This window comes from Dendropsophus ebraccatus, chromosome 11 (assembly GCF_027789765.1).
Source record: "Dendropsophus ebraccatus isolate aDenEbr1 chromosome 11, aDenEbr1.pat, whole genome shotgun sequence".
Taxonomy (NCBI): Eukaryota; Metazoa; Chordata; class Amphibia; order Anura; family Hylidae; genus Dendropsophus; species Dendropsophus ebraccatus.
In genome coordinates this window covers 79,213,559-79,238,886 of record NC_091464.1, presented here as the reverse complement: position 1 = coordinate 79,238,886, position 25,328 = coordinate 79,213,559, and the positions used below count along the sequence as shown (strand labels likewise).

Sequence of the window (25,328 nt, the reverse complement as noted above, 5' to 3'; positions counted from 1 at the left end):
CTTTAATATTTTGGGTAGACATTGTGTTTGTCGAGTGGTGGGGATACAGAAATATAGATCAGTCGTGACATTTAAACCTTATATTGTGTAGGTTTCTCTTGCTGCCAAAACAACTCTGAGCTCCCAAGGCATGGACCCTATAAGACTTCTGAAGGAGTCCTGTGGCAGTCATTAGCTGCAGATCCTGTAAGTTATGAGGTGTGGACTCCATCGATCAGACTTGTTTTCTAGCACATCCCATAGATGTCCATTTGGACTGCGATCTTGGAAATCTGGAGACCAAGTCTCTTTAGATTTCTGAACAGTTCTTGCACAGTGGCCAGGGCATAATCCTGCTGAAACACGGCACTACCATTAGTTGTCAACATGAGGTATAACACATGATTCAGCAGACAGGGCCACCTTCTGCCCTTGCCCCACACAGCAGTTGTTTTGTTTTTTTAAAAACTTATTTTATTGAAGTTTTACAAAACATAGCATGGAAGTACATATCTGGAGTCACACAAAATAACTTGTCTATTCTTTTAGCAGCGAGGCGCGCAAGCCCTCCCTTAGACAGACTGCATGTCCATCCCCCCCCGTCCCCAGTACTTTGCCCCATAATAATAATCCCACCTGTGCCTCTGTCCCCATAGTAATAATCTCCACTGTGCTGCACCCCCATAGTAAAAATCCCCCCCGGTGCTGTCCCCATAGTAATATTTCACCCTGATGCTGCCCCCATAGTAATAATCCCCCCTATGCTTTGCCCCGTAGTAATAATCCCCCCCAATGCTTTGCTCCGTAGTAATAATCCCCCCTGTGCAGTCCCCATAGTAATAATTCTCCCTGTGCCTATGCCCCTTAGTAATAATCCCCCCCCCCCGTGTGTGCCGGAATGCCAAACACACACAAAACAAACATTATACTTAGATAATTCTTACATGAAGTGCATCCCTTTCTCTTCTGATTTTCTCCTCCGGCAGGCACAATGACATCATGTCAGGGTGCCTGCTGGAGGGAGAAGATGTGTGCGTGGGTGGCGGCGACCTGGCAGGTGATGAGCGGCAAAGCGTGAATGGGCGGCAATCTGGGCAGATAATGGGGCGAGCGGGCAGGGGCACGCGGCGCTAAGTAAAGTGTGGGAGGTGCCACCAGCGCCCCCTAGCTGTCGGTGCCTTATGATGTCGCCTGACCCACTCGCCGCTAGAGACGACTGCTTACAATCTGGCTTTCTATCCTTGCTAATGTAGAGGAAAGAAGTTCTCCATGTATTTCTTCCACTTTACACAGAGGTTATATTGTGTTTGGGGTGTATAGTTGGTAGGCTGTGATAGTGGTGTAATATTGCGACTTGGCGTGTTAGATGCACCCAGGTGTTGGCACAATCTCCTGAGGTTTCATGGTGGACTAGGAACTTAAATTCGACCACTTGGAGGTCACCAAGAAACGGCCATTTTTCTCCCATAGATTTTAATAGGGTTCGATATTTGATCGAAAAGTCGAACATCCCGGTCCGTTGAATTTCGAGCTTTAAAATTTTTCACTACTCGCTCATCTTTAGTTAACATATCTACTGTACTGTGGTGAACCGTGTCTGTGAACACCAAGTGATTAAGGGAACCATTTAAAGGAAACCTGTCAGCGTTCTACTGCTTTATAAGCTGCTCCAATACCTTTTTTTTTTTTTTCAAGACGTCTCACAATAGAGATCTTATCGAACCCACTTACACAAGAAAAAAAATATGCAGGTTCCTGGCTGTATTGTGAGTCTTCCTAAAGTGGTTATTAAGGATCATAAAAAAGGAAATAAAGTTTCAATTTCTTGCAAAAACAGCACCCCCCTGTTCTCAGGTTGGGTTCAGTATTACAATTCAGCTCCATTCACTTCAAAAGAACTGAGCTGCAACACCCCCCCCCTCCCCCCCCCCCCCACACACACACACACAATCTGAGAACTGTCCCTGGAAGAAAGCAGCCATGTTTTTCTAAACCTGAATAACCCCTTTAAGGATAGGAACACTTTAAATACTTTAAGTCCCCGATATGCTGCCACATTTAGTCATTTATATCTGGCATTGTTTATACGACCTCTTTGGGAAATGTTATTGGCTATCTCAAAAATTCTGTACTACACATGGTACTTTGTGTTTTTGGGAGTTGGGTAGGGGTGGAGGGAAGGGCAAAAACAAAAGCACTTTTCTTGTGTTTGTAAAAAAACTTTTTTCAATAAAAAAGATCTGATTTAAAACAAAAATACTTTAAGTCCAGAACAGAACAATCATCAGTGAATGTATAGAAAAATGTAATTTACTAAAGACAGGCCAAAATGGCAGAAATGTATAAAATTAGTAATGGAAACCTATAAATGACAGAACATAAGTGGGCGGTCTCAGGACTTTGACATGTTGCGGATGGTCTTATGTTCTTTCATGGCCTTCTCCCATTCTTTCCCGTTTATCTGTTCCATGTGGATGCTGTGCACCGTCCCTTCATCCAGGCAGTGTGCCGCGATGCCTGAAAATACCAAACACAACCACAGATTACCCATACACCAAGCCTAAGAAGCCATCGGTTAGAGATGAGCATATCCCAATGTGTAACACAGACACTTCTATCCCACAAACTCTCTAACATGGTCCCAGAAACTATTAAAGGGTTTGCTCACCAGAAAAAAAATTACTTTCAAATCAACTGGTGCCAGAGATTTGTAATTTACTTGTATTAAAAAATCTCCAGTCTTTCAGTACTTATCAGTCTGGAGAGCAGGAGAGGTTTTCTATTGAGATTATACTACTGCTCTGGACAGTTCCTGACATGTTGTGATGCTGTGATGACGTCACGACTTGTGAGAAAATGCCCATCATGGCTGATGGACAGCCTGCTCAGCCAGTCAGTGACTGAAGTGGCGTCCCGCCCCCGTCACTGATTGGCTGCGTGGACTGTCCATCAACTGGGTCGTGACATCGGCTCTGGTGGAGATCCATCTCTGCAGAGGCACGGGGAGAGGTTTGTTATTTTCCTGCTGCCCCTGCATTTGGGGAAAAAACGTCCCGTGGTCGGACTTCTCCTTTAAAGGGACAGCTACTTTCATCTGGAACTTATTTTGAGCCCATAAAGAGAACCCGATACTTAATTTTACAGTCGTAAATGTGCAATGAAGTGACTAGGAGTTGATGTGCGGCCGCTGTGCGGTGAATGAAACCAAATGCTTCCAGCTCCGTTCACAACACAGACAACAAATACTGCGTGTAGCAGCCAGTTCATAGGAATAGAAGATGGTCTCATTTCTGTGGGTCTAATGTCACATACTGCCACCACCATAATCATCTATGGAGCGGTCAGCAGTAATCCAGCACATACAGACCCCTCCTCATAGAACAGCTCCGGCCTTCACCATTCTCTATGCACGTTTCTGTATGGTTAGCACTACTGCTTCTTACATTATGAGGCTATGTTCACGCATTGTACTAATAAAGGGCATAGTTTGGCACACAAACAATGGCCGTTGTTGCACTGAAAATTGCATTGATTTCAGTGTGCCACAGGCGGAAATGATTGAAAAGTCAATTATTTCCACAGCTGTGCCGAACAACAGCCATTGTTCAGTACATTGTGTGAACGGCCGTTGTTGGCATTGACTGAACATGTCCTAAATTGCGTGAACATGTCCTAAAACATATAAGGTATTTGTCTCCTTCACAGAGACAGTCCTAGATGCGCCACAACCTGATTAGTGGTGCTGCACGGGGATATCAATGGACTTGTCATCCATACAATAAAAACAAAAAACAAGCAAGCTAGTGGATTCCACCAAGGTGGTCCACTTGCATCCACCGGCGCTACTCACTATAAGGCTGGGTTCACACTATGTATATTTGAGGCTGTATTTGGTCCTCATGTCAGCTCCTCATAGCAACCAAAACCAGGAGTGGATTGAAAACACAGAAAGGATCTGTTCACATAATGTTGTAATTGAGTGGATGGCCGACATATAACGGTAAATAACGGCCATTATTTCAATATAACAGCCGTTGTTTTAAAATAACAGCAAATATTTGCCATTAAATGGCGGCCATCCACTCAATTACAACATTATGTGAACAGAGCCTTTCTGTGTTTTCAATCCACTCCTGGTTTTGGTTGCTATGAGGACCACAATACTGACTGAAATATACGTAGTGTGAGCATAGCCTAAATGTGTATATTAGAATGCTGTCCAAAAGGAGTACAAGTGTCACATATGAAATCCGCTCCTGGGCTAAAAACAACACTGGCTAACTCTGCAGCCTTGCCAATCCGTCCAATGCAGGCACTACAAGTCTCAGCTCGCCCTCTCCAGCATAAGATACCATGAAACTGATCCTACCTGGGTAATTGGAGCAAACAATAAGAGAGCAGGTCTAGCACAGACGGTCCGCGGCAAGAGAAAACAGGATACAAATCCAGTGTAAACAGTCCGGGATATTGAATGCAGTGGCACAGGTAATAATCCTTCAGAACTTAAGTTCAGGAACAGGCAGTATAGTGGATGGAGTGTGGGCACGCTCCGGCCGGCAGCGTGCACCACAAAAACTTCCGCCCGTAGATCTTAGTGACGTCACAAAGACAAAGTAATGAGGCCGTAGTAGACCAAAACACCTCCGACTAGTTTCAGAAAATGGTTCGTTTTCCTTCATCAGGGAGGGGCTTCATTGGTGTGCTGTCCTCCTTTTAAAGACCTGGTCTTAGTTCTTATCCAATATGGCTGATTAACCCTTTCTCTCCCATCCAATGTGGCCAATTATCTCTTTTTTTCTAAATCCAATATGGTGGTTTAACCTCTTCTGCCCCAGGCTGTACAACTCATAGGCTCCTCAATACCTAGTACTTTCATCCTGCTTTCTCTATTAGTATGCTTGGACTCGATTAGTTGCCTTTATTGCTCCTTTTCATTCCCCCTTTTTTTGATTATTTCTAAAGCATATGTGTAATGTAATGTAGATAAAAAAACACAAAAACCCCCCCACATTATATATATATATATATATATATACATATATAAACATACAAACATTCACACATACACATATATATATTTATATATATATATATATATATATATATATATATATATATATACACACATACATATATATACATACATACATACACACACACATAGAAAAATAACTTTATTTCAATATAAAAATTAAATTAAATAAATACATAAGGATATACAAAAAATGTGTAATAAGGTCTAATAATTTCTGTGAAAATATTTATAAAAATATATGCACACATACAAAAATGTGCATACATACATAAAAACCCATACAAAAAAAGCTATATTATACATATGTATAAAACATATGCACATCCGTGTATGCGTACGTAGGAAGCTCACTTGGGTTTAACTAACCTATTTGTTATATGTTATATATTTTATGTTTTATATAATAAAAAAGAACTTATTACATAATAACAAGAGTTGTACTTTATGTACAACAAACCCATCTGGGGAGCACGTCACTCACACATTCGGTCCGAATGGGGATACCGAAAAATATCTCAAGACCAGTGTATATGTATATAGGCTTGTTATTATAGTGCAAATAATTCAATCTCTCATTATTTATAAATATTTTCACAGAAATTATTAGACCTTATTACACATTTTTTGTATATCCTTATGTATTTATTTCATTTTATTTTTATATTGAAATAAAGTTATTTTTCTATGTGTATGTATGTATGTATGTATGTATGTATGTATGTGTGTGTATATATACACTCACCGGCCACTTTATTAGGTACACCATGCTAGTAACGGGTTGGACCCCCTTTTGCCTTCAGAACTGCCTCAATTCTTTGTGGCATAGATACAACAAGGTGCTGGAAGCTTCCTCAGAGATTTTGGTCCATATTGACATGATGGCATCACACAGTTGCCGCAGATTTGTCGGCTGCACATCCATGATGCCAATCTCCCGTTCCACCACATCCCAAAGATGCTCTATTGGATTGAGATCTGGTGACTGTGGAGGCCATTTGAGTACAGTGAACTCATTGTCATGTTCAAGAAACCAGTCTGAGATGATTCTAGCTTTATGACATGGCGCATTATCCTGCTGAAAGTAGCCATCAGATGTTGGGTACATTGTGGTCATAAAGGGATGGACATGGTCAGCAACAATACTCAGGTAGGCTGTGGCATTGCAACGATGCTCAATTGGTACCAAGGGGCCCAAAGAGTGGCAAGAAAATATTCCCCACACCATGACACCACCAGCCTGAACCTTTGATACAAGGCAGGATGGATCCATGCTTTCATGTTGTTGACGCCAAATTCTGACCCTACCATCCGAATGTCGCAGCAGAAATCGAGACTCATCAGACAAGGCAACGTTTTTCCAATCTTCTACTGTCCAATTTCGAGGAGCTTGTGCAAATTGTAGCCTCAGTTTCCTGTTCTTAGCTGAAAGGAGTGGCACCCGGTGTGGTCTTCTGCTGCTGTAGCCCATCTGCCTCAAAGTTGGATGTACTGTGCGTTCAGAGATGCTCTTCTGCCTACCTTGGTTGTAACGGTTGGCTATTTGAGTCACTGTTGCCTTTCTATCAGCTCGAACCAGTCTGCCCATTCTCCTCTGACCTCTGGCATCAACAAGGCATTTCCGCCCACAGAACTGCCGCTCACTGGATGTTTTTTTCTTTTTCGGACCATTCTCTGTAAACCCTAGAGATGGTTGTGCGTGAAAATCCCAGTAGATCAGCAGTTTCTGAAATACTCAGACCAGCCCTTCTGGCACCAACAACCATGCCACGTTCAAAGGCACTCAAATCACCTTTCTTCCCCATACTGATGCTCGGTTTGAACTGCAGGAGATTGTCTTGACCATGTCTACATGCCTAAATGCACTGAGTTGCCGCCATGTGATTGGCTGATTAGAAATTAAGTGGTAACGTGCAGTTGGACAGGTGTACCTAATAAAGTGGCCGGTGAGTGTATATATGTTTGTGTGTGTATGTGTATATATATGTGTCTATGTGTATGTGTGCAGGTTTGTATGTTTATATATATATATATATATATGTGTGTTTTTTTTATCTACATTACATTACACATATGCTTTAGAAATAAATAATCAAAAAAAGGGGGAAAGAAAAGGAGCAATAAAGGCAACTAATCGAGTCCAAGCATACTAATAGAGAAAGCAGGATGAAAGTACTAGGTATTGAGGAGCCTATGAGTTGTACAGCCTGGGGCAGAAGAGGTTAAACCACCATATTGGATTTAGAAAAAAAGAGATAATTGGCCACATTGGATGGGAGAGAAAGGGTTAATCAGCCATATTGGATAAGAACTAAGACCAGGTCTTTAAAAGGAGGACAGCACACCAATGAAGCCCCTCCCTGATGAAGGAAAACGAACCATTTTCTGAAACTATTCGGAGGTGTTTTGGTCTACTACGGCCTCATTACTTTGTCTTTGTGACGTCACTAAGATCTACGGGTGGAAGTTTTTGTGGTGCACGCTGCCGGCCGGAGCGTGCCCACACTCCATCCACTATACTGCCTGTTCCTGAACTTAAGTTCTGAAGGATTATTACCTGTGCCACTGCATTCAATATCCCGGACTGTTTACACTGGATTTGTATCCTGTTTTCTCTTGCCGCGGACCGTCTGTGCTGGACCTGCTCTCTTATTGTTTGCTCCAATTACCCAGGTAGGATCAGTTTCATGGTATCTTATGCTGGAGAGGGCGAGCTGAGACTTGTAGTGCCTGCATTAGACGGATTGGCAAGGCTGCAGAGTTAGCCAGTGTTGTTTTTAGCCCAGGAGCGGATTTCATATGTGACACTTGTACTCCTTTTAGACAGCATTCTAATATCCAAATTTATAGTGAGTAGCGCCGGTGGATGCAAGTGGACCAAATGGATTACTTTCTTTGCTGTACAACCATCAATAACGGATACGCCAGGACTATATTGGTGCAGGGATGAAATCGGGCACTGCCAGCTGCCGGTAGCCCAGTCTTCAGTATAGCGGTCACTCGGGACTTACCATAGCCATCAGGGTTGGAGCGAGGTGTATAAAAACTCTGGACCCCACAGGTCTTGCAAAACGTATGCTGCGCTTTCTTGGTGTTGAATGTGTAGGTGGTGAGATTGTCTGCACCCTGGACATACAAAGGTTACAGGTAAGTTACTGAAAAACAAAAAGTGTGTGGGGGCGCGGGGTTTCATTGTATGTTGCAAAGGAATGACTACCATGAAATTAAGGGGGGTACTGGAGGGGTACTCCAGCAAAAATCTTTTTCTTTCAAATCAACTGGTTTCAGAAAGTGCCAGAGATTTGTAATTTACTTCTATTTAGAAATCTCAAGTCTTTCAGTACTTATCACCTGCTGTAGGTCCTGCAGGAAGTGGTGTATTCTTTCCAGTCTGACACAGTGCTCTCTGCTGCCACCTCTGTCCATGTCAGGAACTGTCCAGAGCAGGAGAGGTTTTCTATGGGGATTTGCTGCTGCTCTGGACAGTTCCTGACATGGACAGAGGTGGCAGCAGAGAGCACTGTGTCAGACTGGAGAGAATACACAACTTCCTGCAGAACATACAGCAGCTGATAAGTACTGGAAGACTGGAGATTAAATAGAGGTAAATTACAAATCTATATAACTTTCTGGAACCAGTTGATTTGAAAGAAAAAGTTTTCCCCTGGAGTTACCCTTTAAAGCAGGGATGGGAAACCTTCAGCCCTTCAGCTGTTGCAAGGCTTTAACTCCTATCATGCCTGGACAGCCAAAGCTTTAGCTTTCTCCAGAACTATACCATAGCACAGCACAGTATGTTCATGTATGTGTCCTACTGACAAACAGCCCAGCTCTAGTCCTGTCCCTAAAGTAAACAGAATTAAAAATTACTGAACCCAATGGAGGGGACTCTCAGGGGCTCAATACCTGCAGTGAGGGCACTAAAGACACCTAGTCACCACTCTAAAGGGCTAAAGGGAAATTCCACGCAAAAAAACTGAAATCCTCCTAAACCTAGCGGGTCTTAGTCGCCAATTTTCAGCCATCTCCCGTCTTTCTAGCTGCTGCTGTTCCAGAGTTAAAGGTTTCTCTAAAAGCTGATCTATATCCAAGATGGCGCCGGACGGAAAACTACTCCCATCATGTATTGCCACCTGAACGATCAAGGCAAATCTATGGTAACAGGTTAGGTTTTGGCGGAGTCTCTCAAGGACTATCCCTTATATACTCCCCGGCCTGGAATCTGATCCTGGACGAGACTGGGTTATTACACTCCTCACCAGGACTCTGCGCTTGTTTTGTACTTTGCTCCATGAAAAAGAACAGGAAGATGACAGGGTTTATATAGGGGACAGGTGCAGAAAATGAAAACTACATCTCCATTTACCTTCAGCAGCTTGAATCGAGACGAAGGGACGATGAAATGGCGATTCTGCTTCTTTACACAAATGCTGCAGCTAAAAAAAAAAAAAAAATCACATATTACTACTATATTACATAGTAACAGATATTGCTCACAGTTCATCACGTTCCAGTATGTAGAGGTTTAATAAGGATAAAGTAGATTGGTTATAGCACCGCTAGGCTGTATGCCCTGCACATACATAGTGTAACATGGCTCTACACAATCTGTTTGCTCATAGTGAATTCCCTAGCTACTTTATTCAGTGGACTGTGGTACAGAAGGTGGATTCTAGTTTAAAAGGAGTTGTTAATCCCCCCAAAAAAACTCAACTGGTGCCAAAAAAGGCCAAAGATTAGTAATTTACTTCTATTAAGAAATCTCCAGTCTTCCACTACTTATCAGCTGCTGCATGTCCTGTAGGAAGTGGTGTATTCTTTCCAGTCTGGAGAGCAAGGGGACTTTTTCTATGGGGATTTGCTACTGCTCTGGACACTTCCTGACATGGACAGAGGTGGCAGCAGAGAGCACTGTGTCAGACTGAAGAGAATACATCACTTCCTCCAGGACATACAGCAGCTAATAAGTACTGGAAGACTGGAAATTTTTGAATAGAAGTAAATTGCAATGCTCTGGCACTTTCTGCCACCAGTCAATCCGAAAGAAAAAATTTGGGGGTGAACAACAACCCCTTTAACCTGGTTTCTAAACAAAGCAAGTATATTTCTCTATCTATAAGTATTACAGCTGCTGGATCATACGGCCTGGTTTTCCCACAAGGCATCTATCTGTAAGCTTCCTACTGTCTTTTCATGCTGCAATGATATGCAATGAAGTCAACGGAACAACGGCCGAAGTTCCATTGACCTCAATGCATATCATTGCAGCATGAAAAGAACGGCCGTTGCTTTAATAGAAAACATCTGTTCTTTTAACAGTACGTAGTGTGAACAAAGCCTTAATATTACCTTCTCCTGGCACAGCACCCCAGTATGCAGAGTAATATGTGATGTGTAAGGGACTTGCTATAAGACTTACTTGCAGTCAAAGACGTGGAGTTCGGCAGACGCCCAAACCTCAAAGCGGACAGCTCCGCAGTGACATCCTCCGCTGTGCTTCACCAGCCCCTTGTATTCACTGCAGAATGACAGTAATAGCAGCGTCAGATCATCTGTACTGACAATAAGGGTCCTATTACACGGGCCGATGGGGGCCCAATAATAACTGTAAAGGAGCGCCAATCTAGCGTTTACTGGGCCTATTACACGGCCCGACAATCGTTTAACAAGAGCTGCATGGACATTGTTACCGATGTCCTTGCAGCCCTTGCTTAAACTGTATACTTTACCTATCCACGCTGCAGGGCTCCTCTTGCGCTCTGCTTCTCCCCAGGTCCCACGTGCTTACAGCTTCAGAGTGGCCTGTCTCAGCTGACAGGCCGCTCAGCCAATCACTGGCGGCTCTGAAGCTGGAGCGCGCTGGACCCGGTGAGAAGCAGACCGCAGGAGGAGCCCTGGACCATGGATAGGTAATGTATACACAATGTATGACAATTATAGATCCAAACCTATATCAACAATCAGCCGATGACCATGATCATCGGCTGATCATTGTGTTTATTACACGGAACGATTATCGGCCGGATAGGGACAAGTCACCCACAAACTATGCTCTGCCGGATAGTCCTGACTGGTCTCCTGACTCGCTGGGATATCCCTAGGAACAGTCTAAGTCGTCTCACATTTCCTACAATTATTGGAAGCTGAACATTACAGGGAACAATCACTAGAAAATCGCCCCTGCGGCTAAAGAGAGACTACTATACGGCCCTAGGGCTGCCTTAACATCTCAGAAAAACGCCAGAGGCCAGAGCAGGGGTGGGGAACCTCAGCTCTCCAGCAAAACTACAACTCCCATCATGCCTGGACAGCCAAAGCTAGAGCATTAAAATCTTTTCATAGAAGTTAATTACAAATCTATTTAACTTTATGAATCCAGTTGATTTAAAAGAAAAAGATTAGTGGCGGAGTACCCCTTCAATCCTGCCATGTAAAGGCACTGCAAACAAGCTCCAATCTCACTGATCACATCCCTGCGCGGCCCCATATTGGACTGTATAAAGGGACCTAACACTGTATTAAGCTTAGGCCACAACTACTAAGAAGATGTGAGCGCTGCCTGCATGGTGCCCCAGTATTAACCCTCCTAATAAAGTGGGGGAAATTGATTATTACCCCCCCCCCTTAATTTTTTAATGAAAGGAGTCAGAAATCCTTATAGATTGGAGCATACCCCTGGTTACATCCAGCAATGGCAGTTAAAAAAAAAAAAAAAAAAAAAAAAAAAAAAAAAAAGTGAAAAAGTCAACATGTCCCAGCATAACCTCCCTGATGTCATAAGCTGTATACAGAGGACAGGCGGCATCCATGGACTAACAGGACATTTCACCTCTGTCCCTAGTACACAGGGAAATGGCTGTATACAGATTATCAGGGAGCAAAGGCCGCCGCCATGTGTCTGGGACATTGCAGGCACGTGGCCTCTATTAGGGAGGTTATGGAGGCTGATTGTGTTATTCACCCTCCGCTGGGCACCAATTCCTGGACTATGCCCCAATTACTAAGATACTGCGGCCGCACGGAGCAGGGACGGACTACAGCGATGTATGTAACCGTATACACAACACCCGTATACTGGAAGTGTATCCATATGTGAGGGCGCCCCATGGCCCAGCGCACACTACAGACTTATTACAGTCACCCTGCATTCCTATATACAAATGATTTTTAAGACTACAAGAAAACGGCCAAGATAGACTGATGTAGAACTGTACAACCCACTGCTATTACTAGCACTGTGTGCGGCAGCCTCTGCTATTACTGTGTGCGGCAGTCTTCTCTGCCATTACTATCACTGTGTGCGGCAGCCTCTGCTACTACTATCACTGTGTGCGGCAGCCTCTGCTACTACTAGCACTGTGTGCGGCAGCCTCTGCTACTACTAGCACTGTGTGCGGCAGCCTCTGCTACTACTAGCACTGTGTGCGGCAGCCTCTGCTACTACTAGCACTGTGTGCGGCAGCCTCTGCTACTACTAGCACTGTGTGCGGCAGCCTCTGCTACTACTAGCACTGTGTGCGGCAGCCTCTGCTACTACTAGCACTGTGTGCGGCAGCCTCTGCTACTACTAGCACTGTGTGCGGCAGCCTCTGCTACTACTAGCACTGTGTGCGGCAGCCTCTGCTACTACTAGCACTGTGTGCGGCAGCCTCTGCTACTACTAGCACTGTGTGCGGCAGCCTCTGCTACTACTAGCACTGTGTGCGGCAGCCTCTGCTACTACTAGCACTGTGTGCGGCAGCCTCTGCTACTACTAGCACTGTGTGCGGCAGCCTCTGCTACTACTAGCACTGTGTGCGGCAGCCTCTGCTACTACTAGCCCTGTGTGCGGCAGCCTCTGCTACTACTAGCACTGTGTGCGGCAGCCTCTGCTACTACTAGCACTGTGTGCGGCAGCCTCTGCTACTACTAGCACTGTGTGCGGCAGCCTCTGCTACTACTAGCACTGTGTGCGGCAGCCTCTGCTACTACTAGCACTGTGTGCGGCAGCCTCTGCTACTACTAGCACTGTGTGCGGCAGCCTCTGCTACTACTAGCACTGTGTGCGGCAGCCTCTGCTACTACTAGCACTGTGTGCGGCAGCCTCTGCTACTACTAGCACTGTGTGCGGCAGCCTCTGCTACTACTAGCACTGTGTGCGGCAGCCTCTGCTATTACTAGCACTGTGTGCGGCAGCCTCTGCTATTACTAGCACTGTGTGCGGCAGCCTCTGCTATTACTAAAGTTGACAGCTGCATTTAAAATGCTATTTTCCCCTCATACCTGGTGGTCTAGTGGGGGGGATTGCCCCCCCGCGATGCGATCACGGACGAACGGTCCCCACATCTGTACCGGCCATGTGTTTGCGCCCTAATAGCACTGATCCTGGCTTGCGGCTTGGAAATTTATTGCTCTCGGCTGCAGCAGCCAAGAGCAATAAAATGCCTATCTCATTGATCTATGCAGTATATCAGAGCAGTAATAGAAGAAGTCTCCCAGGGGGAATTCTTGTATATGTGTAAAAATAATAAAAATTGTGCATTTTTGGCCGCATCAAATCCAGAAAAATTGTATTAAAAAGTGATCAAAAAGTCGCATATAGGCAAACAAGGTACCGATAAAAAGAACAAATCATGGCGCAAAAAATTACACCCCACACGGCCCCATAGACCAAAGGATAAAAGCGCTACAAGCCTGGGAATAGATTTTAAGGAACATTTATTTTTTTTAAAAGGTTTTAATCTTTTAAAAGCCATCAAATAAAATAAAAGTCACGTAAGTTACATATCGTTGTAATCGTACCATCTTGAGGAACATATATAACAAGTCAGTTTTACCCCAGAGCGAACTGTGTAATCACAAAAAATTGTGTTTTATTTTCAATTTCACCACACATTTATTTTTTCTCTGGTTTCGCAGCATATTTTATACAAAAATTCAGCCTGTTATTGCAAAGTACAATTAGTGGCGCAAAAAATAAGGGCTCATGAGGGTTTCTAGGTGAAAAAATGCAACTGCTATGGCCTTTTAAGCACAAGGAGGAAAAAACTAAAGCGCAAAAATTGAATTTGGCCCCATCCTCTAAGGGGTTAACGTGTGAATAGGACCTAAGGGGGAATACATGAATTTCACGCAGGTTCCGTAAGTATAAATGATGCGCTACAGAAGAAGATCATCATTTATTATGATGCTGTGAGCTAAGAAAACTTTGCGCTACTGCACTGGCATGAATGATGATGCCAGGAAGTCCGAGCTCTTTTCCATAGCACGTCATCTATATTTACGGACCCTGCATGAAACGTGTGAATGCCCCCTTAGGCTTTACTAGTATCTCAGCCTGGTTTACAAATAGTAAGATCCCTGTCTTCTCTGTGGTGTGTGCCAGCCTTAACGTCCATGTCGGCTGATCGTTGTCTTTTATTACACGAGATGATTATCGGCTGTAATGGCTGATAATCGTTTTGTGTAATAGGCCCTTGGGGTTCAAACACACTAGACATATCCACAGCGGATTTCTCGCTGCAGATTCCTGCCCTGTACACTCTATGCGGACAAACTCGCAGCAGGATGGACATCCCGCTGAGTTTGTCAGCAGCCCGCCCTGTTACACAACCCCCCCTCCCCCCGCCGGAGCATATACATCACCTGGTCCCCGGTCTGCCTTGCTTCGGAGGTTCCAGGCACAACCAGCTCGGCGGAGCAGCGCACTGATTGGCTAAACGGGACCTGAAGACACCGGGAGCCACGAAGCAAGCTGGATCGGGGACCAGGTGATGTATACGCTCTGGGGGGGGGGGGGGGGGGGGTTAATGGGGCGGGCTGCTGACAAACTCACAGCGGGAAGTCCATCCTGCTGCGAGTTTGTCCGCATAATAGAGTGTACAGGGCAGGGATCTGCAGCGAGAAATCCGCTGTGGATACGCCTAGTGTGTTTGAACCCCAAGGGCCTATTACACAAAACGATTATCAGCCATTACAGCCGATAATTATCTCGTGTAATAAAAGACAACGATCAGCCGACATGGATCATGTCGGCTGATTGTTGTCTTTCAACTTAGACAAACGACTAATATAGTAACGATATGCTGCGTCTCTCTGTGGAATAGGAGCAGCTGCAGCAGACCACTGCTATTGTCTGGACGATCAATCGATCACCCAGGCAGCCCCCCGCAGCCCCCTCTCAGCTCATACCCACTTTTTATATGACTCAGTACATAAATATAAGAATAATGGATAATTAGACGCCAGTTATTCCTCTATGGCCACAATCCCATGGGTGGCAGATCTCCCATCATCTCCCACTGACCTGAAGAGACAGACAGGTTTGGTTGGGATCCCGGAGCCTCCTCTGTATTACACAGTATTATTGACCACAAACAACCGTATAGAATAAGAGACAGGTCTACCACGTGTTTGTATCGTATTAAGAGTCAGGTAGATGTAGGCGGCCATCTAGGCAAGCAGCTGTATACACTCTCTAATCCGCACCACAACTCCCATCATCCTGCACAGTCTATATGTTATTGTAAGAGTATACATGTGTGTGTATATATATATATATATATATATATATATATATTATAGCCTATGAGAGTAGCGCAGTAATGTGCGGAGGTGATCTACATCTAGTAACCTGCAATGATCCCCTAATCCCCTCTATAGAACGAGGGAAGGATGGGGTACAGATCTGGACGTATTTGTGACGCCATGACGTTCTCATCAATAATAATGTTATTACAGTACGGCAGGTGATCACCGCTTCATCCCCGGCTCCTACAGTGTATATTCTGTATACCCCCCTAGTTTATGAGGCCATAGCTTTGTCTACAGACATCACGCTGCCATCTTGTGCTGTGAGATACGACATATGCCTGTGTTATGGACCACCAGCCCCCCGGCACAGGTCAGAGGGGATTCTTAAAGTCGGTGTGGAAGCTGTAACCACAAGCGGCAACAATGTAACAATACATGTGACACTAGATGTAACCATATATATAGGATCCTGTATATAGAGGGGATAAGTGGTGGTCTATGGATCCGGCTCTTCTCATAGGATTCTCATAGGACACCTGGGGACCCCCCTCCTACCTGAGATGAGAGACCCCGGTCTGATCCCAATGGCCATATAATAAGCCAGGGCTATACACTCCTATAGGATGGCCAGTAGCTGTATGGGAGCCATATGGCAGAGAGGACCCGGCTGCCACCCGCAGCCATGGGCACAGTGTATGGGTGCAGGGTATGGGCACAGTGTATGGGCGCAGGGTATGGGCACAGTGCTTGAGCACAGGGTATGGGCGCAGGGTGAGGGGTATGGGCGCAGGGTGAGGGGTATGGGCGCAGGGTGAGGGGTATGGGCGCAGGGTGAGGGGTATGGGCGCAGGGTGAGGGGTATGGGCGCAGGGTGAGGGGTATGGGCGCAGGGTGAGGGGTATGGGCGCAGGGTGAGGGGTATGGGCGCAGGGTGAGGGGTATGGACGCAGGGTGAGGGGTATGGGCGCAGGGTGAGGGGTATGGGCGCAGGGTGAGGGGTGTGGGCACAGGGTGAGGGGTATGGGCACAGGGTGAGGGGTGTGGGCACAGGGTGAGGGGTATGGGCACAGTGTGAGGGGTATGGGCACAGGGTATGGGCACAGGGTGAGGGGTATGGGCACAGGGTATGGGCACAGGGTGAGGGGTATGGGCACAGGGTGAGGGGTATGGGCACAGGGTGAGGGGTATGGGCACAGGGTGAGGGGTGTGGGCACAGGGTGAGGGGTGTGGGCACAGGGTGAGGGGTATGGGCACAGGGTAAGGGGTATGGGCACAGGGTGAGGGGTATGGGCACAGGGTGAGGGGTATGGGCACAGGGTGAGGGGTATGGGCACAGGGTGAGGGGTATATGGGCACAGGGTGAGGGGTATGGGCACAGGGTGAGGGGTATGGGCACAGGGTGAGGGGTATGGGCACAGGGTGAGGGGTGTGGGCACAGGGTGAGGGGTGTGGGCACAGGGTGAGGGCACGGGGTATGGGCACAGGGTGAGGGCACAGGGTGAGGGGTATGGGCACAGGGTGAGGGGTATGGGCACAGGGTGAGGGGTGTGGGCACAGGGTGAGGGGTATGGGCACAGGGTGAGGGGTATGGGCACAGGGTGAGGGGTGTGGGCACAGGGTGAGGGGTATGGGCACAGGGTGAGGGGTATGGGCACAGGGTGAGGGGTATGGGCACAGGGATACTCACTAGGAGTCCAGCAGAAGTTTCACGGCATCCTCGGGGCTGAGCCTTTGCTCCTCCATGAAGTGGACCAGTCTCTCCTTCTGTGTCCCCAGCTCCAGCAGAGAGAAGCGCTCCTCGTCCTCCTCCACCTGTTTCCTCACCGTCTTCACCGGGTTCGCCCTCTTGGCTTTGGCCTTTTTGATGCCCGGGAGCTGCACCGAGGATCTGGCCGCCTCCGGTACCGCCGCCGCCGTCCTGGTGAGCCGCTCGGTGCCGCGTTTTGGCGCAGGTTTCTTCCCCTTCACCATCTTGGTTGTAGCCGTCTGCCGTTGTTTGCCCATTCCGGGGAATTCCGCCGCCGCCGGTGGAGATGGAAGTCCCGGCCAGGACGGACGGGGAAGCCGCTTTCTCGCTTTGTTTGGTTAATTTTCGTTTGAATTCGCTCACATCGCTGAACATCCAGCAGGGGGCAGAAGAGGGCGCCGTGTGGTGAGCACATAGCCCTCCCCGCCATACTGCGCGCTCACCAAGACAGGGAGGCTGGGCACCTAGTACCCCAATACAGGGAGGCTGGGCACTGCTAGTACCCCAATACAGGGAGGCTGGGCACCTAGTACCCCAATACAGGGAGGCTGGGCACCTAGTACCCCAATACAGGGAGGCTGGGCACCTAGTACCCCAATACAGGGAGGCTGGGCACCTAGTACCCCAATACAGGGAGGCTGGGCACCTAGTACCCCAATACAGGGAGGCTGGGCACCTAGTACCCCAATACAGGGAGGCTGGGCACTGCTAGTACCCCAATACAGGGAGGCTGGGCACCTAGTACCCCAATACAGGGAGGCTGGGCACCTAGTACCCCAATACAGGGAGGCTGGGCACTGCTAGTACCCCAATACAGGGAGGCTGGACACCTAGTACCTCAATACAGGAAGGCTGGGCACCGCTAGTACCCCAAGACAGGAAGGCTGGGCACTGCTAGTACCCTAAGACAGGGAGGCTGGGCACTGCTAGTACCCCAATACAGGGAGGCTGGGCACTGCTAGTACCCCAATACAGGGAGGCTGGGCACTGCTAGTACCCCAATACAGGGAGGCTAGGCACTGCTAGTACCCCAATACAGGGAGGCTGGGCACCTAGTACCCCAATACAGGGAGGCTGGGCACCTAGTACCCCAATACAGGGAGGCTGAGCACCTAGTACCCCAATACAGGGAGGCTGGGCACCTAGTACCCCAATACAGGGAGGCTGGGCACCTAGTACCCCAATACAGGGAGGCTGGGCACCTAGTACCCCAATACAGGGAGGCTGAGCACCTAGTACCCCAATACAGGGAGGCTGGGCACCTAGTACCCCAATACAGGAAGGCTGGGCACCTAGTACCCCAATACAGGGAGGCTGGGCACCTAGTACCCCAATACAGGGAGGCTGAGCACCTAGTACCCCAATACAGGGAGGCTGGGCACCTAGTACCCCAATACAGGAAGGCTGGGCACCTAGTACCCCAATACAGGGAGGCTGGGCACCTAGTACACCAATACAGGGAGGCTGGGCACCTAGTACCCCAATACAGGGAGGCTGGGCACCTAGTACCCCAAGACAGGGAGGCTGGGCACCTAGTACCCCAATACAGGGAGGCTGGGCACCTAGTACCCCAATACAGGGAGGCTGGGCACCTAGTACCCCAATACAGGGAGGCTGGGCACCTAGTACCCCAATACAGGGAGGCTGGGCACCTAGTATCCCAATACAGGGAGGCTGGGCACCGCTAGTACCCCAATACAGGGAGGCTGGGCACTGCTAGTACCCCAATACAGGGAGGCTGGGCACTGCTAGTACTCCAAGACCATGCGGCTGGGCACTACTAGTACACCAAGACAGGGAGACTGGGCACTGCTAGTACACCAAGACAGGGAGGCTGGGCACCACTAGTACCCCAATACAGCGACGCTGGGCACCGCTAGTACCCCAAGACAGGGAGGCTGGGAACCGCTAGTACCCCAAGACAGGGAGGCTGGGCACCTAGTACCTCAATACAGGAAGGCTGGGCACCGCTAGTACCCCAAGACAGGAAGGCTGGGCACCGCTAGTACCCTAAGACAGGGAGGCTGGGCACTGCTAGTACCCCAATACAGGGAGGCTGGAAACTGCTAGTACCCCAAGACAGGGAGGCTGGGCACCGCTAGTACCCCAATACAGGGAGGCTGGGCACCTAGTAGCTCAATACAGGGAGGCTGGGCACCGCTCGTACCCCAAGACATGGAGGCTGGGCACCGCTCGTACCCCAAGACAGGGAGGCTGGGCACCGCTCGTACCCCAAGACAGGGAGGCTGGGCACCGCTAGTACCCCAATACAGGGAGGCTGGAAACTGCTAGTACCCCAAGACAGGGAGGCTGGGCACTGCTAGTACCCCAAGACAGGGAGGCTGGGCACTGCTAGTACCCCAACACCTATAGTGCTTTTACACAGAAAGATTTTGGAAGCCAAAGCCAGGAATAGATTTGAAAAGAGGAGAAATCTCAGTCTTTCCTTTATGACCTGTTCCCTGGTTATAGTCTGTGCCTGCAAGATAACACTCTATGTGTAAATACAGCCTTACATCCACAGATCTCTGACCAATTTATCTGAGTGTTGAAGCCAAAGCCAGGAACAGGTCATAAAGGAAAGACTGAGAGTTCTCCTCTTTTCATATCCATTCCTGGCTTTGGCTTAACCTCTTAAGGACAGAGCTCATTTTCATTTTTGCACTTTTATTTTTAACCCCTTAGTGCTTAAAAGGCCACAGCGCTTGCATTTTTTCACCTTTTTTAAAAAAAACCTGAATGTGTTTAAAGTTTCTCGATTCCCAGGCTTAGGCTATGTTCACACAACGTGAACACCCGGCCGTTCCGTGCCCGCATCAGAGCTTCCCATAGCCCACAGTGAAGCGAGCGGCTGGAGCCGCTTGCTTTACTGTGTGAACTGACAGGTCTTTCTGCAGCCGGAATTCAGTGAATTCCGGCCGCAGAAAACTGTCATGTCAGTTTTTTCCGGTGCCGCATAGGATCCCGGCCGGAGCGCACACAATGTGTGTACGCTCCGGCCGGGATCCTATTAAAAATAAGGCTATGTTCCACCCCTCAAAACTACGGCCGTAGTTCTGCGGCGAGAACTACGGCCGTAGTTTTACGTAGTGTGAACATAGCCTTATAACGCTTTTATCCTTTGGTCTGTGGGGCTGTGTGAGTTTTTTTGCGCCATGATCTGTTCTTTCTATCGATAACTTTTTTGCGTATATGCCACTTTTTGATCACTTTTTATTATAATTTTTCTGGATTTGATGTGACAAAATGCCGGATGCCAGGATGCCATACAGATCCTCAGTGCAGCTCCTGGGCATCAAGAAGGGCAAAGTGAAGAAACAGGTAGAGGAGGAAGATGAGGAGCGCTTCTCTCTGTGGACGCAGAAGGAGAGATTATCCCTGGTTTATTATATGGCCATTGGGATCAGACCGGGGTCATCTCTTTCATTTTGGGTCGGGGGGTATACAGAATATACACTGTAGGAGCCGGGGATGAAGCGGTGATCACCTGCCATACTGTAATAACATTATTATTGATGAGAACGTCATGGCGTCACAAATACGTCCAGGACTGTACCCCATCCTTCCCTCGTTCTATAGAGGGGATTAGGGGATCATTGCAGGTTACTAGATGTAGATCACCTCCGCACATTACTCCGCTACTCTCATAGTCTGTTATATATTGTTATATGATGTAGTGGCCCAAAAGTAGGTGGACAGTATATGTAATAGGGTTATGAAGGGGAGATAATGGATTTAAATCAAACATGGTGTAAAGTGAAACTGGCTCAGTTGCCCCTAACAACCAATCAGATTCCACCTTTCATTTTCCAAAGAGTCTGTGAGGAATCAAAAGTGGAATCTGATTGGTTGCTAGGGGCAACTGAGCCAGTTTCACTTTACACCATGTTTGATATAAATCCAGTATCTCTCCCTTCATAACCCTATTACACATACTGTCCACTTACTTTTGGACCACCCTGTGTGTGTGTGTGTATATATATATATATATATATATATATATATATATATATATATATACACACACACACACACAGATAGATAGATAGATACAGACATATGTCATAATAACATATAGACTGTGCAGGATGATGGGAGTTGTGGTGCGGATTAGAGAGTGTATACAGCTGCTTGCCTAGATGGCCGCCTACATCTACCTGACTCTTAATACGATACAAACACGTGGTAGACCTGTCTCTTATTATATACGGTTGTTTGTGGTCAATAATACTGTGTAATACAGAGGAGGCTCCGGGATCCCAACCAAACCTGTCTGTCTCTTCAGGTCAGTGGAAATGTCGCTGTATATGATGGGAGATCTGCCCAGGATGCACGCCGCACATCTCCACCCATGGGATTGTGGCCATAGAGGAATAACTGGCGTCTAAATATCCGTTATTCTAATTTTACTGTATTGAGTCATGTAGAAAGTGAGGACATCGAGCTGTTTTGACATTAGGCTGGGTTCACACTGCGCTTTTGCAATCCATCCAAAAAAAAAAAAACGGATGGAAAAATGGATGCATTTGTGTACATCTGTTTTTACATTGACTCCCATTATAAAAAAAAGATCAAAATGCATCAGTTTTTTTTACATATACAAAAATATGGTCAGCTACGTTTCTGTGTACGTTAAAAAAGGATGTTTTTTCATCCTATTTTTTATAATGGAAGTCAATGGAAAAATTGATCAAAATGGATGCACACAAATGCATCGTTTTTTGTTTTTTTTGTTGCAAAAACATGAAAAAACAGATTGCAAAAAACGTAGCGTGAACCCGACCTTACTCATGTAGTAATGGGAACATAATGTACTCCTAACTGCTATATAGTGTGATCCACCACATCGGACTATCCCACCAACTCTCTGCTGACCTTTATGTATTTTCCATTGTAAATTTCTATGTAAACTAAGGGTGTGTGCACACTAAGGAATAGGTGAGGAATCTGAAGTATAATCCGCCCTTAATTTCCGCTTGATATTCCTCCCGTAAAATGTACAGAGCAATGTCCTATTGTTTTCAATATAATTTCTGCTCCCAGAATTTTCTGCAGCAAATCCGCTTTCTGCTAGAGGAATCCTATAGAAGTCAACGGGGCTTAAATTCTGCTCCTATTTTGCCAGAGCTGCATTGGTGGGGAATATCCAGCAGAAAACTTTCCTCTTCAATTCCTTGCCTATTCCTCAGTGTGAACATGCCCTATAAGGGACAGATAGCAGTCACTGATTGGCTGAGCAGGCTAAATCCCGCCCGACTGTAACATTGACGTACCTGGCCCGGGGAGAAGTAAGCAGATTAGCTTTTTTATTCCCCTGCCCATAGTGATAGGGTTTTTTTTTGCCTTGGGACAGACTTTTTTAAAGGAGAAGTCTAGGGTTGGCTCTTTTCTTTTTTGTCAAAAGGCCAACCCTGGCCTTAACAACATAATGTGCACGAACCTCCCTGGCTCCAGCCCTGTGGTCCGCTGTCCTCCGCTCCAATTTCTGGTCCCTCGGCCGCTGACTGGTCTGAGCAGGTACCCAGGATGTGACGTGTCAGGCCTACTCAGCCAGCCAGCGACCGAGGGACCAGGAACCGGAGCGGAGTTGACCACAGGGCTGGAGCCGGGGAGGTAGGTGCATGTTGTTGGTTTCAGCCTCCTCTTTACCGGCTCCTTTGAAAAAAAGGCCGACCCCTTTAAATGTTTGCACTATTGTACAGAGCAAGCAGTCATAGTAATAGCAGTGGCTGCCGCACACAGTAATAGCAGAGGCTGCCGCACACAGTGATAGTGACAGGTCTCCTCTCCTGACCCTCATTTCCCATGGAGCTGGTGTAGATCTCTGTGCAACATCTGGAGGGCTGAAGATTCCCCATCCCTGAACTAGAGGACTGATCGCCCCGTATTTCCTAACATCCAGCACAGTGGGTTGTACAGTTCCAGATCAGGTAACCTCAGACGTCTTTATCTGGGTTACTGTCAGCTGCACCAATTTTCCTTGTAGTCTAAAAAAAAAAAAAAAAGCTTGTATATAGGAATGCAGGGTGACTGTAAAAAGTCTTTAGTGTGCGCTGGGCCATGGGGCGCCCTCACATATGGATACACTTCCATTATACGGGTGTTGTGTATACGGTTACATACATCGCTGTAGTCCGTCCTTGCTCCGTGCGGCCCCAGTATCTTAGTAATTGGGGCATAGTCCAGGAATTGGTGCCCAGCGGAGGGTGAATAACACAATCAGCCTCCATAACCTCCCTAATAGAGGCCACGTGCCTGCAATGTCCTGGACACATGGAGGCGGCCTTTGCTCCCTGATAATCTGTATACAGCCATTACCCTGTGTACTAGGGACAGAGGTGAAATGTCCTGTTAATCCATGGATGCCGCCTGTCCTCTGTATACAGCTTATGACGTCAGGGAGGTTATGCTGGGACATGTTTATATTTATATTTTTTCACTGTTGCTTTTTTTTATACTGCCATTGTTAGATGTAACCAGGGTTTTCCCATATGCTACATTCTATAAGGATTTCTGACTTCTTTAGTTAAAAAAGGAAAAGGGGGGGGGGGGGTTAATAACCATCTTGATGAAATGGTGGAAACTTGTTAATACTGGGGCACCATGCAGGCAGAGCTCACATCTTGTTAATTATTATGGCCTAAGTTTAATAGAGTGTTATGGTCCCTTTAGTTTATACAGTCTGATATGGAGCTGATCAGTGAGATCGTCACCGAAAGGAATGGTAAGTACAAATGCTATGTGTGTCTGTGTTGTTGTTTTTTTTTTTGTTTTTTTTTTTGGGGGGGGGGTTTAAAGGTGTTTTTTTTCCAGTCTGACACAGTGCTCTCTGCCACCTCTGTCCATGTCAGGAACTGTCCAGAGCAGCAGCAAATCCCCATAGAAAACCTCTCCTGCTCTGGACAGTTCCTGACATGGACAGAGGTGGCAGCAGACATCACTGTGTCAGACTGGAAAGAATACAGCACTTCCTGCAGGACCAACAGCAGCTGATAAGTACTGGAAGACTTGAGATTTTTTTTTATCAAAAGTAAATTACAAATCTCTGGCACTTTCTGAAATCAGTTGATTTGAAAGAAAAAGATTTTTGCTGCAGTACCCCCTTTAATGTCATGGTAGTCATTCCTTTGCAACATACAATGAACCCCCCCCACACACACACGTTTTGTTTTTCAGTAACTTACCTGTAACATTTGTATGTACAGGGTGAAGACAATCTCACCACCTACACATTCAACACCAAGAAAGCGCAGCATACGTTTTGCAAGACCTGTGGGGTCCAGAGTTTTTATACACCTCGCTCCAACCCTGATGGCTATGGTAAGTCCCGAGTGACCGCTATACTGAAGACTGGGCTACCGGCAGCTGGCAGTGCCCGACTTCATCCCTGCACCAATATAGTCCTGCCGTATCCGTTATTGATGGTCGTACAGCAAAGAAAGTAATCCGTTTATGTTTTAGGACATGTTCACGTAATGTATTTTTTATCGCAAGAACGGCCGTTGTTGTCATAGAAAAAAGTCTTGCGTTGAACTCAATGCCAACAACTTCGGTATGGCTGTGGAAATAATTGACGTGTCAATTAATGCAATTTTCAGTGCAACAACGGCCATTGTTTTTGTCTGCCTAACAATGGCCGTTGTTAGTACAATGTGTGTACATAGCCTCATAATGTAAGAAGCAGTAGTGCTAACCATACAGAAACGTGCATAGAGAATGGTGAAGGCCGGAGCTGTTATATGAGGAGGGGTCTGTATGTGCTGGATTACTGCTGACCGCTCCATAGATGATTATGGTGGTGGCAGTATGTGACATTAGACCAACAGAAATGAGACCATCTTCTATTCCTATGAACTGGCTGCTACACGCAGTATTTGTTGTCTGTGTTGTGAACGGAGCTGGAAGCATTTGGTTTCATTCACCGCGCAGCGGCCGCACATCAACTCCTAGTCACTTCATTGCACTTTTACAGCCGTAAAATTAAGTATCAGGTTCTCTTTATGGGCTCAAAATAAGTTCCAGATGAAAGTAGCTGTTCCTTTAAAGGAGAAGTCCGAC

The 25,328-nt window shown here is 46.8% G+C and overlaps 1 protein-coding gene across 1 annotated transcript; it reads right to left on the bottom strand.

The window, feature by feature from the left end:
• Positions 1 to 2,267: 2,267 nt before the first annotated feature.
• Positions 2,268 to 17,651, bottom strand: CENPV (centromere protein V). The gene is made up of 5 exons (XM_069945689.1): positions 17,211 to 17,651; positions 10,431 to 10,529; positions 9,378 to 9,447; positions 8,023 to 8,137; positions 2,268 to 2,496 (listed from the first exon to the last, which is right to left on the bottom strand). Exons 1-5 carry the CDS (start codon positions 17,525 to 17,527, stop codon positions 2,372 to 2,374), a joined length of 726 nt encoding a protein of 241 aa, XP_069801790.1. The 5' UTR covers positions 17,528 to 17,651; the 3' UTR covers positions 2,268 to 2,371.
• Between the last annotated feature and the right edge of the window lie 7,677 nt (positions 17,652 to 25,328).

Coding starts and splice junctions, on each gene's coding strand:
- CENPV (XM_069945689.1), bottom strand. CDS start 17,527: ATGGGCAAACAACGGCAGACGGCTACAACCAAGATGGTGAAGGGGAAG. Junction 10,530..17,210: donor AAACTTCTGCTGGACTCCTA/GTGAGTATCCCT, acceptor GTCATTCTGCAG/TGAATACAAGGGGCTGGTGA. Junction 9,448..10,430: donor CTCCACGTCTTTGACTGCAA/GTAAGTCTTATA, acceptor TTTTTTTTTTAG/CTGCAGCATTTGTGTAAAGA.